The sequence below is a fragment of the Macaca thibetana genome, chromosome 12 (assembly GCF_024542745.1).
Source record: "Macaca thibetana thibetana isolate TM-01 chromosome 12, ASM2454274v1, whole genome shotgun sequence".
NCBI lineage: Eukaryota > Metazoa > Chordata > Mammalia > Primates > Cercopithecidae > Macaca > Macaca thibetana.
The window spans coordinates 69563060-69580696 of NC_065589.1; the positions used below are offsets into that span (position 1 = coordinate 69563060).

Sequence of the window (17637 nt, forward strand, 5' to 3'; positions counted from 1 at the left end):
AGAAATGTGTTTTGAAAACAAAGCACTTGGGAGAAATGGCCGACTCCAGGCTTAGGGTAGAGAATATGCAAGAGTGAGCCTGTAATGTTGGATCTTACCAGAAAACAAAAAGCTACCAAAGACGACACTGGGGCCAAATTTTAATGCTAATAGTTGCACATGTAGTTTAAGTGCTACCATATAAAACAAAACACAGATTGGAAAAAAACAAAATGTTCATGGCTTTCAGCTTTGAGTGGTATTTCTTTTGCATGCTCCTTCCTTCAAATGCTTTCATCACCTGGATGTTATAATGGATAAAGGACTTTCTCTGGAATGTGCCAGCTCCTCTGCAATCAGGAGTCCATCCCTTACAGTACCAGTCAGATTCCTGGCTCTTTACTGCCACCCCAAGCTCTAGTCCCTCTTCGTTGTCTCACAGCAACAGCTCCTAGGAAGTTTTCTTGCCCTCTGCTTTTCCTCCTCCTTCCCCAACCTTGTAGTTATCTAATGAGTCCTCTTCACCCACAGGATTCCCATGCCCTTCAGTTAAAACCTCAGGGGTTTCTATCCATGCAGGATCATCAAAGGTCCTGGTTTCCTACTGTCCCACCGCCTCATTCCTTCTGAACCTGCTCTCCACCCATCTTCACCTCCAGTGCAACCCCCTGATCCACACAAGCGCTCAGACGCCTTCCAGCCCTGCCAGCCTCCTCATTCAGCAGGGTTTCTACAGTAAGCCACATCAGCCAGGCTGCACCTAGCACCCAAGATGTCCTTGTTCTCCTTGCCAGAACCTGATCAACCCGCTCTTCTTCTTTGACTCCTAAGGCAAAGTCAGCTTAAAGAGGGGAAAAAAAAGAATAAAGTCCTCTCCCTGGTGTTTGGCCTAGCTTTGCCTCTTTGGAGTTCTGTGATACTGGGCATTTTTCTCAACTTACCTGGATTTACTGCCCCATCCTTTCAGACACCTGTGAGGTTAGCATTAACATAAAACCTCCTATTCCCCTCAGGACTGAGTACCTAACACTGTCCCCATACTCTCATCTCCTCCTAAAGCACTGAGACCTCTAGTTCCATTCTCCCAGTGACCCCATTTCCTTGCTGGGGCAATAGGAAGTCCCCTCTCACTTTCTTCTAAAAGCAAAACAAAACAAAAACAAAAGCCTCCAGCAGAACCCTCTAACTGCCGCCTTTGCCCTTCATTGTGAAAGCCTTTTTAGTTCGTATTTCATTTCTTAACTCCTAAGTAAGAATCAAAATGTAGATACCATCTCTACCTCAGAAAACTCTACCTCAGGTTGAAGAAACAAGTATGAAAGCAGTTCCTGCGGCACAGCCACCCCAACACCACTTTTCACAGTTAGCTGTGAAAACTGGAGTTCTCTCCACTCAGGATGGCCTGTGGAGCTCTGCAGTGGGCCCCATGGGCTCCCACAGTCGAGGCTGAGGCTGGGCAACTGACCTAAGGCTCCTTATTATAAAATGGGATCATCACAAAACCCAGGAGCTGACCCATGTTTTTTTCCCTTCATTCCTGCTGAGAACATTATTTTTGGGTTTTCGTCTTAGTTCCATTAGATTGTAAATCCTTTAAGGATAAGGCATCCAAATCAACTGTTAGTTAATTTTTAATGAAAACCACATTAGCTCTACTTTCTATTAAAACATGGTAACACCTAAACTTTTCCAAATAAGCGTCAATTTATATAAACTCTAAACATTTAAGCTTCCCAATTACATATCCAATAAGGTTGGATTATAATTTGGGTTAAGACCCAAAAAGTTTACAAAAACAAAGTTACTGATTTCTTTTAGATCTACATAGAATACCAGTTGTACTTCATTTAGCTTGCTCTTCTCCCCAAATGCGTAGGAGGTAAACATGGCTTCTCAGATAACTCTAGAGCAGACACAGTAAACTTTTTCTGTAAAGTGCCAGGTTGTAAATATCTTAGGTTTTGTGAACCATACTGTCTCTGCTTATCTAACAACCCTTTACAAATGAAAAAAAAAAAATACTTAGTTCATATGCCATATGAATAAAGGCTGCAGCAGCATGTAGCCCACAGGCTATAGTTTGCCAACCCCTGGTCTAAAGAATTGGACAGCCAGTGTGGTGGTGGCTCTTGCCTGTAATCTTAGCACTTTGGGAGGCCGAGACAGAAGGATCACTTGAGTCTAGGAGTTTGAAACCAGCCTGAGCAACACAGAAGACCTGTCTCTACAAAAAATAATAAAAAAAGCACTGGGCTATGAGAGCTTTTAGACCATGCCTTTGTTTTGATTCTCACAGTCCTGGAACAAGCCTCAATGTACAGCATGCATTTAATGTATGTTTGAATGGTTGATAAAAGTAAGCCAGGGATTGCAAAGCACAACACAAAGGAAAACACTACAAAACTTCATGGGCACGTATTGTTTTCTATCAGGCACTGTGGTGATCTCAGCCCATTTTCTGATCATAGGTATCAGTCCTGTCACCTAGTGAGGTCCTTCCAAATAAGCTGACCTTAGAACTTCAGAAACTTCAGTCAAAAGGCAGACATTTTTAGAAAAGGTGGAAATGGCCTTTTATTTAAATATGAGAAAAAAATTAGAAGTACAGTAAGATTATTTTTAAAAAAGCAGACAAGTTAGAACAAACATTTTATTATTAAAATAAACTTTTGTATAAAAGCATCACAAATCAAAAGCTGTATTTACACTTATCGATTCAAGGTCCAATTACACATCAAACATTGAATGGCACAGCAATGGTTTACACATGCAAGTACATTGGGACATACAAACACTTAGATTCCGCCTTTACCAAATAACTTGATTAATGCAACAAGGAGTGGGAACACTGACACAGGAAATCTGCCCAGAAGCTCGACTGGCAGAGATGTCAGATTAACAAACTGCGGAAAGTTACATCTCCAAAAAGGCACTTCTCATTGTTATAAAAGTGCTTAAAATCTAAATTGAACCTTGTGCCTGGTTTATAAATTTTCAAGAAACTGCAAAGAACCACTGACTAGTTTTTAATATCAAGTTTCCATGCAAAATTGTCCAAGAATTTATTTCCAATACCTTACATGTGAACTGAAATAAACTTTGCAAACTACAATTATACTAAAGTTTTGTACCGAAAATTCAGCCTACTCATAATTTCCAGATAGCTCTTCCATCATACTTTTAAAGTATTACATTGCCCACCAACCTTTGAATCATGATTGTGTAAGCTGGATGCACCACTTACCCTTCAGGCAGAAGAAATTAGGAGAAATTAAGTCTCAACTGTGATAACAACTTGTAACATAAGCGCAATACATGGGATTGAGAGGCATCAATCTGCAATAATTACCTAATTTTTCCACATGGTTTTAAGACTTTTGTGCCTTGATTATATTAAAAATTTCAACTAGTATGAATGCTAAATCATACTTGTTTTTGTGTAAACAAGTTACAAGGTTCTTCTCTGAAATTCAATAGATCTAGTTAGTTAATACTTTTATTGTGTTTCCAAGTGCTTAGGTTTTATGAGGGCTATTTCAACACCAAGTAAATAAAATATGCTTTCATAAAACTGTAATTTAAAAGAAATTCAAAAACTAAGTGGTTGGAGAGGGGCATTGGAAATAGAGGGGGATGCTATGAGATGGGGGTTGGGAACAGAGAAGAAACTGCAGGAGGGCAAAGTGTAACTAGTAATATACCTTCCGTGATGCTCCAGAAACACATGTCTACTAAGATTAACTTAATTGGAGTTTCTTAGGAAACAGGCTGATCATCAAGATTCTTAACTCAGGTTTCAGTGAAAAAATTGGAAACTTTTATAAGAAAGATTTGAGAAGTAGAAGGCAGGCAGCAAATTTTCCAGATATTATGCCTGCATTTCAAATTCCTGTTTCAGGCTGTGAAAGACAAAAGGAAACGTGTCAGGACATAGTTTTCAACCAAAGAATTCTCTTTTGAAAGCCTAATTCATTTTTAAAAACATTTTTGTTGTGTTGTAACATCACTATGGTCAAGTGTACACATCTTCAAGTATATAATCTGACTTTTTCATACACACCCACCCACCTGGGTTACCACCACCTAAGTGAAGACAGAAAACGTTCTCATCCGTTCCTGCGTGCCCCTTTCCAGTCAGTCTCCACCCCGCCAGACATAACCACTCTTCTGACATCTGTCATCTTTTTCTTTTTTTTTTTTTTTTTTTTTTTTTTTTTGAGACGGAGTCTCGCTCTGTCACCCAGGCTGGAGTGCAGTGGCCGGATCTCAGCTCACTGCAAGCTCCGCCTCCCGGGTTCACGCCATTCTCCTGCCTCAGCCTCCCGAGTAGCTGGGACTACAGGCGCCTGCCACCTCGCCCGGCTAAGTTTTTGTATTTTTAGTAGAGACGGGGTTTCACTGTGTTAGCCAGGATGGTCTCGATCTCCTGACCTCGTGATCCGCCCGTCTCGGCCTCCCAAAGTGCTGGGATTACAGGCTTGAGCCACCGCGCCCGGCCGACATCTGTCATCTTTTCATTAAGATATAAATGAATATAAGATTCGGATGTGGAAGAGAAAAAAAACACCCACTACCTTTTCAAGTAGGCATGCACATTCCCAAAGCCATGGTATTTGGCTAAATACACAAGGACCCCAGTCGCACACCGTCCATCTCGCTGCCGGCAGAAACTGCAGTTGCAGATTCCTCGACAAGGCGGGCAACGCCAGTTCTGAAGGAGGATTGTCAAACGGCACAATTCAGTTAAACCTTACCTCCCCACCAACTTATCTACATTACATTTAACCCCTTCTTTACGGTTAAAAATTTATATGATTAATATGCATTAGTCATGCCTGATGCTTCCTTCCAGCAGTGGAAGTTACAAGCAGCTACCAGGAATAAATGGAGCAGCAACTTCCCAGGGACAGTTCAGACCTGAGTATGGTGGAAGCGGCTCATGCCTATGCAGCACCATCACTCTGAATTCATTTGTGTTCTGAATTAAGAGCACCCTGGAATGGGTGTGGTGCCTCAAACCTGTAATCCCGGCACTTTAGGAGGCTGAGGCGGGTGGATCACGAGGTCAAGAGATCAAGACCATCCTGGCCAACGTGGTGAAACCCCGTCTCTACTAAAAATACAAAAATTAGCTGGGTATGGTGGCGTGCACCTATAGTCCCAGCTACTTGGGAGGCTGAGGCAGGATAATCGCTTGAACCCAGGAGGCAGAGGTTGCAGTGAGCTGAGATCACAACACTGCACTCCAGCCTGGCAACAGAATGCGACTCCATCTAAAAAAAAAAAAAAAAAAAAAAAAAAAAAGAGCATCCTGTAACAGAAAGGGCTCCACCCCTTCACCAATGCCTTTTTCTGGCCTCATCACAGTTTGTGATTGACCTTCAAGCCCACAGGACCAACCCCTGGCAGGCACCTACCGGATCCAGTAGAGCATCCCTGACCTCTTCACCATAACGGTTTCGAAGGCAGGGGCCGCAGAACTGGCCTCGAACGCCCCAGCAGTCTGGGTTTCTGCAGTTTGTTTTGGTATCAATAGTCTTCTGACGGCATTGATGACAAGTAGAGCCCTACAAATAAGCAATTAAGAAAAAACAAAAAACAAAAAGCCACTGCTTTTTAACAGAGAAAATGGCATATTTACAGAATGTCCCTCTTCGTAGTATAGTCTTACATTTTGTCTGTCAATCTCTGTATACACATGTACATGCCAGGGTATGAAAAATAACTCAACCAGGTGCAGTGGCTCACACCTGTAATCCCAGCATTCTGGGAGGCTGAGGAGAGTGATCGCTTGAGCCAAGGAGTTTGAGACCAGCCTGGGCAACATGGCAAAACCCCATCTCCACTAAAAACATAAAACTTGGCCTGGTGTGGTAAAACCACTTTCCTTTAAGAAAAGGTCTTATTAAAAAATAACCTACCCAAATCCATTTTTATCTTCGGTGCACCACCACACCCCAGCACCTAGCTATGCATACACACATAATAGATATGCAATAAATATATGTTGAATGAATTGATTTCTAAATTAGGAGAAAAGATTTACCACGACTACAGACTTACTAAGCAGATAATTCCACTGTGAAAAGAGGGCTAAATCCCAGGGATACTTAAAACTTTTCCTTCCTTGTGTGAAAAAAACATATAGGCACAGATTTCACATGCTAAGCCCTTTAGATCCTGGGCAACACTTAGGGACAGAAGCTCTCTTCCTCTCACAGATGTTTACATTCTCAGGTGTAATTGAGAGGCTCTCACCAGTGAACGGTTATATATCTTCTCTCGAGAGTTGCTGCAGATGTTCTCCAACTCTTCCTCTGTAATTTCTTCCACTGGGCGAATTATATGCGGAAGGGTCATGGATGATCTGGAGCGACGACTTCTGGGCAGGTCATCTTCCTGCATCACGAGGAATACAAAACACAGAGCTTAAAAACTGAAAAACTGATTGAAAGAGATTCAAAACTGAGAACTAGAGATTCAAATATGAAACAGAGATTCAAAACTGGCTCTCCCCAGCTCTGAATCTCAGATACTTGACTTGTAATTTCTTCTCACGAACTTCAACCTGGAAATCTCTCCTAGAGCTAATGGTAGAAAAACTGGCCATATGCTTACTGTAGCCATAACTGGACATTTTGGAAACGATGCCTGCAATTAAGAAGAGATGAAGAAAACCCAATTCTCACCTGCTAATAAAATTACCAAGTAAGCTTATGTGACGTTTACAATTGTGAATGGTTAGAGAAAAACATTTACTATGGAACTCCTGGTGTTGAGGATGTGTATGTACCTGTGCTGTGTACGATGCCAGGCCTACTGAAGATGAGAATCAGAAGAGCAAGTACCAATGCAAAGAACTCACGTTCATGTAGCCATCCATGGTCTTCCTCTTTCTCACCAACATGTACTTATCCTCTTCCTCCTCCTCCTCCATGGGTAGAGCGTCAAGGGACCCGAGGATCCGGGACCTTGACCTGGTAAGAGGACGAGCTCTCCGTTCGGGGTTTCTCCTGGAAGCAACACCCGGGAATGTACGCCTTCGCGGTCTCCTCGATTGCTAAACAAAGCACGCATAAGGGAATCCATTTATTCCACAATAAAGAGAAGTAGTACTTTGGGGAATTCATACCTTCTCCTTAAGGATGTTTTAAGTAAAGAGAGCTCTATTTTTTCATTTTCTTTGTCATTTACATCATGCATGGCAAAATGAGCCTAAAACCTATATGGCTATCTTTATTTTGCTTTTGTAACACCAAGCCCAGTTTCTTTCAACTTGAGAGATGAGCTATTTATTCTTTTACTTAATGAAGATGTAAGAAATGATCTTCTCTTCTAAAAAAAAAATGTTTTCTCTGATGTCTCTTGACCCTGTAGAAACACATTCAGTTTCTACATTGCACAATAGAGGGATATCTGTATGGTTTCCCTCTTTCCATCTTTCCTTTCCTCAGGGGAAGGCAGGAAAAAGAAATCTTTTCTATCACAGCAGACACACCAAATCTCCCTGAGTTGTAGAATTCTTCAGAATGCAATTGTATGATACCCAGCTATGACTTGATAAGAAATTGTGATTTTCTTATTCTATTTTCATTCTCCAATTTTAAAAACATCTATTGCACATCTACCATGTAGGAGGAATGTGCTCACACTGGAGAAGAGAAAAAAATTTTTGATCTCCATTACCTGCCCATGAGGGCAGGTAATTAGTCTAGTTGACTAATTAGTCTAGTTGACTAATTACCTAGTGAGGGGCTTAGTCTAGTTGGGAAGGAAAGAAATAACCAATCAAAAGGGGTTTAGTGCCACAGGAGCACAGCAAGGAGAGACCAAACTACCCAGGATTCAAGGAGGATCATCCAGAGATCTGTCAGGGGGTTTCCTCTAGGTCCCCTTCGTTTGTCTAGAAGGCCACACAAATAAAGAAATTAGATTTTTAAATACAACACAGATCTACCTTACGTGTGCCAAAAACACTACTGTATATAAACAAGGACTGGGACTTACTGAGTCGGAGCCTGGGAGGGGATGTCTTCCAGGGAACGAGCCAGGGAAGCTTTCTAATTCAGACATGAGTTTTGCAAGCTAAAAAGGGAGAAAATTAAACTGATATCATTGGCTTAGAATAACTGCTGAAAATGAGCAACTAACTTCTTGAAAATACTGAAGTACATCTCCTGGTTTGAAATCTGAAAGTAAGTTGACACATTCAAAGTTTCTGATTTCCCCTATACACTTAACCAGGCCTTTAACAGATTACAAAAAAGGAGTTCAGGGAAGGAAACACATTTTGAGGCACACATTGAAGACTTCACAGGTAAACAAAAGTAACTTTTTATTCATGTAACAGAAAAAAATAACTTTTTTGTGTGATAGAACAGATTTAAGCAATGAGTCGCTTAGAGAGGAAAAATTAATTCTAACACAAAGTCAGATACCTACCATTGCTTTGTTTTGCTTTATATTTAAAGCCCTTTTCTCCAAAAAATTCATGCCACTTTCATCTTCTGAATCGGAGTTGGAATCAGTCACAGAATTCTCTGAGGGCTGGGGGGACTCTGCTTTTTTGTTGGTTGCTCCCCTAGTACTTCGTGCTGGAAACTTCATCGCCACCCTGAGAGGTCCAGAGTGCCTGCACTGGCTGCGGGTCCTACAGCCTTCCCGAACTGACTGCAGCCTCTAATCACAACAATGGAGTCATTAGGACTTGATCAGCAGACAAGCTTCATCAGTATGACTACAAAGTCCCTTCTGAACGAGACACTTGTCTGAAATGAATTTTAACTGAACATTGACACCTCTGGGTAACAAAATCAGGAACTACAAAGAGTACAACAATCAACAGAATGCAGTTTAATTCCATGCAGCCTATCTGGACCACACTGCTATAAGCTATTTTCACAGTCCCTAGGCCTGTGGGTCTGAGCCTTTTAAATGTTAAAATTCCTACCACCTACTTTTCATTTCTTTAAAAACAGATCTTTATGTATTTTAAAAGAATTCTGACAAGAACAAATGTGTTCTCCTGGCTGGGTGCAGTGGCTCACGTCTGTAATCCCAGCACTTTGGGAGGCCAAGGCGGGTGAAACACTTGAGCCCAGGAGTTCGAGACCAGCCTGGGCAACATGGTGAAACCCCATCTCTGCCAAAAAAAATACAAAAATTAGCTGGGCATGGTGGCGCACGCCTGTGGTCCCAGCTACTTGGAAGGCTGAGGTGGGAGAATGGCTTGAACCCAGGTGGCAGAGGCTCAGTGAGCCGTGTTCGTGCTACTGTACGCCAGGCCTGGGTGACAGAGCCAGACCCTGTCTTGAGGGAAAAAAAAAAAAAAAAGGGGGAAAAAAATGTGTTCCCCTATAAATATGGCCTCAATGTTGATGGCAATATTAAATTATATTAACATATCTCAATTTTCTACTTTACAAAATCATATAATAAAATATACATAAGATTTATCATGTTAACCATTTCTAAGTGCACAGGTCAATGGCATTAAATACATGCACATTGTTGTGCAGCCATCACCACCATCCATCTCCAGAATGTTATCATCTTCTCCAACTAAAACTCCCTCATACCCATTAAACAGTAATTCCCCATTCCCTCTTTCCCTCCGCCCCTGGCAACCATCATCCTATTTTCTGTCTATAAATTTGACTTCTCTAGGTACTTCTCTAATCTACTTTCAGAAGCTCAAAATAAAAATATTTCCAGATTCCAAAAGTAATATAGGTTTTCATCATTAAAAATTTATCCAAATTAGCCATAGGGTAATATAAATCAAAATCATAATGAGAGGCCAGGCGCAGTGGCTCACGCCTGTAATCCCAGTGTTTTGGGAGGCCGGGGCAGGCAGATCACCTGACATCAGGAGTTGGACACCAGCCTGGCCAGCATGGTGAAACCCCATCTCTACTAAAAATACAAAAATTAGCCAGGCACAGTGACACACGCCTGTAATCCCAGTTACTTGGGAGGCTGAGGCAAGAAAATCGCTTGAACCCAGGAGGCGGAGGTTGCGGTGAGCTGAGATCATGCCACTGCACTCCAGTCTGGGCTACAGAGCAAGACTCCGTCTCCAAAAAAAACAAAAACAAAAACAATAACAAAACAACAACAACAAAAAAACCCACACACAAAACATAATGAGACACCAACCACTTCATAGTAGAGCTAAAAAGCAAAAGAAGGCCGGGTATGGTGGCTCACATCTGTAATCCCAGCACTTTGGGAGGCTGAGATGGGCAGATCACCTGAGGTCAGGAGTTCGAGACCAGCCTGGCCAAGACGGCAAAACCCCGTCTCTACTAAAAATATAAAAAATTAGTCGGGTGTGGTGGCACGCGCCTGTAGTCCCAGCTACTCGGAGGCTGAGACACAAGAATCGCTTGAACCCAGGAGGCGGAGATTGTGGTGAGCCAAAATTGTGCCACTGTACTCCAGCCTGGGTGACAGAGTGAGACTCTGTCTCAAAAAAAAAAAAAAAAAAAAAAAAGCAAAAGGAAAATTAAAAAAACTATTAGCAAAAATTTGGAGAAATTGTAACCCTCACACACTGCTGGTAGGAATGTAAACTGGTATAGCCACTTTGTCTATTTCTCAAAATGTTAAACAGTTACTACATGAACCACAATTCTACTCCTATGTACATACCTAAGAGTATATATCTACACAAAAACTTGTACACGAATGTTCACAGTAGCATTATTCATAATAGCCAAAAAAGTGCAAACAACCCACTTATCCATCAACTGATGAATGGGTAAATCAAATGTGGTTGATTTACACAACAGAATATTCTGCAATAAAATGAACTAACACATGCCACAACATAATAAACCTTGAAATCATTATCCTAAGTGAAAGAAGCCAGTCGCAAAAGACCACATATCATGATTCAATTTATATGAAATATCCACAACAGGCTAATCTATGACAGCAGAAAGCAGACTGATGGTTGCCAGGAGCTAGAGGTGTTGGGAAGGAATAAGGAGTGACTGTTAATGGGTACAGAGTCATTTTTCGGGGTCATAAAGGTACTCCAAAATTGACTGTGGTAATGGTTGCAGGTAAAAAAAAAAGAGAGAAGAAAAAATATCACCCATAAAGTCCCTGAATTTCACCTATAAAGACCCAGTTTTAACACTAAAATATTTATTAAGGCCAGCAAAGTGGCTCATGGCTGTAATCCCAGTACTTTTGGAGGCCAAGACGGAAGGATTGCTTGGGCCCAAGAGTTCGAGAACAGCCTGAGCAACAAAGTGAGCCCACATCTCTACAAAAAATGTTTTAAAGTTCCCAGGCAGGGTGGCACATGCCTGTAATCTCAGTTACTGGGTAGGCTGAGGAGGGAGAATCACTTAAGCCCAGGAGGTGGAGGCTGCAGTGAGCCATGATCGCACCACTTACTCCAGCCTGATTGACAGTGCAAGACCCTGTCTCAAAAAAGTCTTACATGCCCACAAACAGCTTTTTGTACTTTTAGTGTCCACGGATTTAGAGAGTACAAAACAACAAAAACCTTTCATGAGTTCCTACCAATTATAATGAATTGGCATTTTACTAATCATGACAGTATCTTCAAAGAACTGAAACACTGCCCAGAAATTATTCAGGCTATTGACAATGTTTGTGTCACATGCAGATCTGCAGACTGGCCCCTCTGCAACAAACTCCAGTAAGCACTGATTTGGACCAAAACACTCCTTGGCCAGGTAGACTGCCACTTGTATCAATGTTACTCAAACCATGATCCTCAGGCAGTGGATCCATGTCAGACCAGTGAGTTGAAGAGCATGCACCTGATTATCAGTAAATGCACTGCTTCCTTTGTCGAAAGTCTTTGGAATGAGAGAATGTGTATAGAATTAAACAGTACGCTCAGAAAGAGTGGGACCAAGGCACAGCACAACAGTGGCAGCAGCAGTTAAAGGAAGGTAGCGTGCATAGGAAAAGCCAACCAAGGAGCAAAAGTAGCAGCAGGCAGGGCCCTCAATGTCATTATCTGCAATGGCGCTCCTGCACATAAGTTATCACAGGTTTTCAAGATGCAGCCACAGATCTACTATGAGACCAACATTTATCAAAGGTCTGCTCTATGACAGGCACTAGGGCTGGGCACTTGAACTTAAATGCAAATGTAGATAATATTTAGGACTAGTGTGCTTCCTGATTAGGTTGGATTTTTGTGGTAATGAAAATCTGGAGATTGGCCAATTTTATCTTACCAGTTTCCAAATTTTCAGAGCCTACAAAATGTTCATGATTTGTAAGTCCAGCTACATTAGTAAACACTGCTCTAAGACATGAAGAAAATACTCAAAATTTTAAAAAGGTCAACAAAGGCTGTTGGCATGACTAAAATCAAAATCGTAAGAAAAAATTTTTTAAAAATATGTCATGCCTCTAAATGTATCTTACTTCTTGAAACTGGTGAAATTCTCAAACTCACCATTCCATCTTGTATCTCACTCTCTGAGAAACCGCAAAAGGATTCATCGTCAGAGTCGGCATGAAAAATACTGGCCAGTTCGTTAGTGACATCTGGCCTTGGTTTCTGTAAAAATCCACAATGGTCTAATACATCTTGCACCTCACTTTCTGAAAAGCCGCAGAAAGATTCATTATCAGAGTCCTCATAAAAAACATTTGCCAGTTCTTCACTGATATCTGACCTGAATTTAGGTTTCTGTAAAATAAATAAATAAATGTGGTTGTGCATTTTTTTTCTTTTTCAAGAACCAATTTTCCATAAACCGTGCAGAGAGCAAATCACATTTACAAGTGCACTACAAGAGAACAGCTTTTGTTACAAAGAAAAATGGTTCAGAGGTTTACAAATGATTTCTGAGTTGTTATGGCAAATCATCATGCATGTTAGGTTAGGCGACATTTCAAAAGGATAGAATAAGTAGCTAATCTACCTCCAACAATTACTACCTAGAACCACAGCAAAAAGTGAAATGAAATTATAGTGCATACTGTATTTTCATAACGGCTGTATAGAAATGTAGGCAAAAAGCAAGCAGTTTTAATCACGCACAAAGCATCTGGGGCATTTTGAGCACTGCAGACTCAATTCTGTTTATTCTCAGGCAGCACTTACCGTGTTTGCAAAATTATCGGAAGCAAAGCTGTCACAACTGTCATCAGAGGATGACGAGGTTTCCATGGAAATCAACTTCACATATCTGAATTTCTTTAAGTTCTTCTTTACTCTGAGATCTTTCTGCTGCAAATGGAAATAGCAACCCTATTAAGCATGATGCTTACTTTATTTAACTAAAGACATCATTTTTTTGGTTTAGTAGGTTCAAAGAGCACAGAGTAGATATGTCCATTTATCATACCCTACATAGAAAAGGAAGTTTGTCAACTGCTACAAAAAACCTTTTCTTTCTTCTTTTTGTAAGAAGCAGGATCTCGCTCTGTCATCCAGGCTAAAGCACAGTGGTGAGATCATGGCTTACTGCAACCTGGAACTCCTGAGCTCAAGCAAGCCTCCTGTCTCAGCCTCCTGAGTAGACAGGACTACAGGCATGTGCCACCATGCCCAGCTAACTTATTTTATTTTTTTAGAGATGGGGTCTTGCTATGTTGCCCAGGTTGGCCTCAAACTCCTGGACTCAAGCGATCCTCTCACCTGAGCCTCCCAAAGTGCTTGGATTACAGGCATTAGCCACTGTACCTGGACCCAAAAATCTTTAAAACCAGGTCAAATTCTTTTTTTTTTTTTTTTTTGGAGACAGAGGCTCGCTCTGTTGCCCAGACTGGGGTGCAGTGGTGCGATCTTGGCTCACTGCAAGCTCCGCCTCCTGGATTCATGCCATTCTCCTGCCTCAGCCCTCCGAGTAGCTGGGACTACAGGCGAGTAGCTGGGACTACAGGCGTCCGCCACCACGCCCAGCTAATTTTTTGTATTTTTAGTAGAAACGGAGTTTCACCGTGTTAGCCAGGATGGTCTCGATCTCCTGACCTAGAGATCCGCCCGCCTCAGCCTCCCAAAGTGCTGGGATTACCGGCGTGAGCCACCGCGCCCGGCCAAAACCAGGTCAAATTCTAAGAAGGGATCCCTTGGCAGGAAAATTATAAAGACATTTATCAATTTTTTCAAACATCTGTAGAGCTACCTCTCAACCCACCTTTATAAGCCCCTAATCTTCAGCTCTTAGCATTATACTGAGCTCCACAGGAGTTTTTAATGCTAAACTCCTAAAACCCAACCTGTTTTTTTTTTTAAATTAAACTATACTTCTAAAAGGAAATTTCAAAAGTACAAAATGGCAGAAAGATTTTCTCCCTCAGCCAAAATCAAGCTAATGAGGTATTTTTTGTAAGCTTTGGGCTATGTACTGTGATGCTAATTTCACAAACTACAAAAACTGGGCAGGACCTCTACTTCAAGATGGCAGGCTTCCAAGCAGGCCCCATTCCAATCAAGAGGGCTATCCTGATTTCCACACAAGTCTTTACAAAGCAAATACATCAAACCCTTCAACAGATGGTACAAGGAGCCAAGTTAAAGGTCAAACAGCACTCCAAATGCAGGTGGGATACCTGATTCCATTTTAGCACTCTATTACTTGAGGCTGTCATTCAGCTCTTTCTGCTGTCCCTTTGCTATACAAGACTTAAGTTTTTAAAAGTCCTTTTATAAAGTGCAAATTACTTATATAGAAATGCTTCATTCATTCATAAATACTGAACAGCCTGGCACCGCTCTCAGAAAATGCAATTGGCATCTATCTTGTGTAAAAAAGGATAGCGGTTTGTCATTTCTTAACATTTAACGAGATTTCTTAAGTGTTGCTTTAGGTCCTGTATTTTTATTCTCTTAAATGGGGCCATGGAATAGCAGAAGTGATTCCTTATACTGAAAACTTTGAAAGGGCAAGCTCTGCTACAGATTCTACAAAATATGCTAAGATGTAAGATGTCAGGTGACCAGAACGCTGTTGCCCTCCTTCTTTGCCTAACATTATGCATTTCAGTCTCTTGAAAATACATGAGGGCACTCCCAACATCCCTATACCCCTAAGTAAACTCCGTTCAATCATCTTAGGAAGTTTTTGTCTTTTGCCTTTTTAACAAGGCAGGACAATGTGTAAAGGGTAGAGCTACTAAATATAAAGGTTAGGTGTGTGTGTAGGAGGGTGGCGCACACCTGTAATCCCAGCGCTTTGGGAAGCCAAGGTGGGAGGATCACTGGAGCCCACGAGTTTGAGACCAGCCTGGGGAACATGGTGAATCTCCGTTTCTACTAAAAATACAAAAATCAGCCGAGTGTGGCGGTGCGCACATGTAGTCCCAGTTACTTGGGAGGCTGAGGTGGGAAGACTGCTTGAGGCCGGTAGGCTGCAGTGAGCCGTGATTGTGCCACTGCACTCCAGCCTGGGACACAATGAATGTTGGGAACTGAAAAGGATCTCAGATCCCATTTTCCAGATAAGGAAATTGAAGGCCCCAGGAAGGTGTAATAGACTGCAAGATCACAGGGGCAGAAACAGCAGTACTCCTCGCATTACTGCAGGAATTACCATCTTTTATTCATCAATCTACCTGCAAGCAGTCAGAGGCCCCAGACAGCCTCAAAGGCGGCATTCTATTGGGTGCTGTCCGAGAAATACATGCTGAGTTTTAACAAGTCAGCACAAGCCAAGAGTTATTTACCAGGCAAATGTATCTTTGGAGGAAAAGCCACAAAAGAGCAGCAAGGCAAACAGTCAAGACGGAGATGAACTTCTTTGGCAAGTAATAACTAATACCATTTATAGTAGTTTTTCGTGCCAGGCACTATGTTAAGTACGCTTTCAGGTCAGGTTTAATTCTTTGCAACATAGGTGCTATCGTTATTCTCACTTAGCCAATGAGGAAACTGAGGCTCAGGAAGGCGAAATGGATTACTGAAGTCCCATGGCGACTCAAATTTGAACCCAGGCACGTCAGGTTCCAAGACCAGCTACACATGGTTTTCTACATCCGGAAAGCCAATGCCCAGCTCCACCGGGGCGGCCACTCAGCCCTGAAACCACGCCTCATCGCACCCACCCCCGCGAACCTGTCCTCCCCCGCGTGGGTCCCAAACCCCTGATACTTGTTTTAAACGTGTCATTGTCTTCCGTTTCACCCAACCCCCACTCTTCTACCCTCTCCAGGAGCCCGACCCTACGTTCTGGCTTCCGTTAGAGCAAAAAGTAACGTTCCATTCAGAGCAACGTCCTGCAGCTAAGAGTAAGGCTAGGGGGTTGGGGGTTGGGGGTTGGGGGTGGGGGTGGAGGAAGTGGGAAACGAGCAAATGGTCGGCGAACGGTTTGGCCCACCAAGCCCTTTAAATGCACTTAACCACCGCCCGGTACTACCGTCGCTTCCCACTGCGTGCGCAAGCCAAGTTCTAAGAGACCGGTTCGAAAGACCTTAACGATCCAACGCACTGGCCCTCAGCGGTTAGAAACGGACGCGGCTTTTGCCGGGAGGGGTGCGCGCCCAAGGGCCACCCACTTAGCGTGGGTATAGACGCGGCGAGCCACGCACTGGCTCCGAGTTGTGTGCGGAAAAAGGATGGGCCGCCGCAGGACAAACTCCTAGGGGGCAAGCAGGCCGGCTCTGCCCGGCAGGCACAATCGGGACCGGCCAGCCCTCCCGGCCGGTGTACGGCCTTTGGCGGGCGCACGTGCCTAGGGCTTTCCAGCGCTGCCAGCCGTCCTGCAAACGACTCAAGTCTCCACGCCGCCCGCACTTCGGATGCGCACGCCGCGCAGGAACGTCCCCATGGCCCTCAGTTATTCTAGGTGCACTAAATCGGGGGCTTGCCCAAGCGGGCAACGCCTAGGCAGGCCACCAGTTGAAAGGCAGCGCTAGGCTGCGGAGTTGGAGAGGGTCGGCCCGCGCCCGCCTGCGTCCAGCACCCACCGCGCCCGCCCCTCGGGTTAGCCCGCCCAGCCCTCACCGGCACGCGGCGAGCGTCCATGCTGGTGGCGGGTGCCCAGGTCGGCGCTTGGAGCGGGGAGAGCGGAGCAGCAGCGCGGTCAGCGGTCCCACAGCAGGAGGAGCAGCATCAGCGCGGCCTGCAGGCGGGGCACGCCGACCCGGGCCCGGAGGGGCGGGGCTCGGGCTGTCTTTCCCGCGTTGGGACACAGGTCCTGAAAGCTGTGGTAACGGCCAGACTCGGCGCAAGATTAGGTGATCCCCTGGAAAAAACATGACCTCCCTATATATTCTGACCTAAAAGGATAGCCTTGGCTACTCCTAAAATCCCTTTGAGAAAGGGGCGCTTTAGGGGCTACAGAGACCACTCTCCTTACGCAGCTGTACGGTCCTGAGCGAGTGGCGCGAAAATGGTTCGTATTGCCCCGGGGTTTTCTGGCTGATTTGCATGAATTCTCGTAGTGGCGGAGGAAAAGTGGAGTCTCGGCGGTAAAGGAGAGCAGTGCGAGGGTGGCGCGGGTCACGCACCATGGCTTTTACCACTTTCATTGCTGCATGCGGTTTACAAGATTTAAAAACTCATAGAATCCAGCACGAACTCCACTCTTCATAATCCAATTCACCGCCCCTGGATGTAACCTCTTATCTGGGAACCACACCATTATCTGAAGCAATAAAAATAGTTAAATCCTGATCTTTCTTTCCAAAAAGCACAGGAAGCCGACTTGTTTTATA

At 43.5% G+C, this 17637-nt stretch overlaps 1 protein-coding gene across 3 annotated transcripts; it reads right to left on the reverse strand.

Moving 5' to 3' along the window:
- Positions 1–2615: 2615 nt before the first annotated feature.
- On the reverse strand, positions 2616–17084 carry CDCA7 (cell division cycle associated 7). 3 transcript variants are annotated; one of them, XM_050750504.1, is made up of 10 exons: positions 16925–17071; positions 13085–13210; positions 12431–12667; positions 8422–8658; positions 7987–8064; positions 6845–7039; positions 6238–6378; positions 5397–5546; positions 4554–4690; positions 2616–3878 (listed from the first exon to the last, which is right to left on the reverse strand). In XM_050750504.1, exons 1-10 carry the CDS (start codon positions 16943–16945, stop codon positions 3848–3850), a joined length of 1353 nt encoding a protein of 450 aa, XP_050606461.1. In that variant the 5' UTR covers positions 16946–17071; the 3' UTR covers positions 2616–3847. The 3 variants fall into 3 exon arrangements, with proteins under 3 accessions (XP_050606461.1, XP_050606462.1, XP_050606463.1); XM_050750505.1 differs by lacking the exon at positions 16925–17071 and adding an exon at positions 15649–16809; XM_050750506.1 differs by lacking the exon at positions 12431–12667 and having other exon boundaries at positions 16925–17084.
- Positions 17085–17637: the final 553 nt, after the last annotated feature.

Excerpts from the sequence above, each read along its gene's own strand:
- CDCA7 (XM_050750504.1), bottom strand. The coding sequence starts at position 16,945 with ATGGACGCTCGCCGCGTGCCG. Across the intron at positions 12,668-13,084 it reads CCGATAATTTTGCAAACACG|AAACCTAAATTCAGGTCAGA; the intron begins GTAAGTGCTGCC and ends TTTATTTTACAG. Across the intron at positions 3,879-4,553 it reads GTGCATGCCTACTTGAAAAG|CCTGAAACAGGAATTTGAAA; the intron begins GTAGTGGGTGTT and ends TGTCTTTCACAG.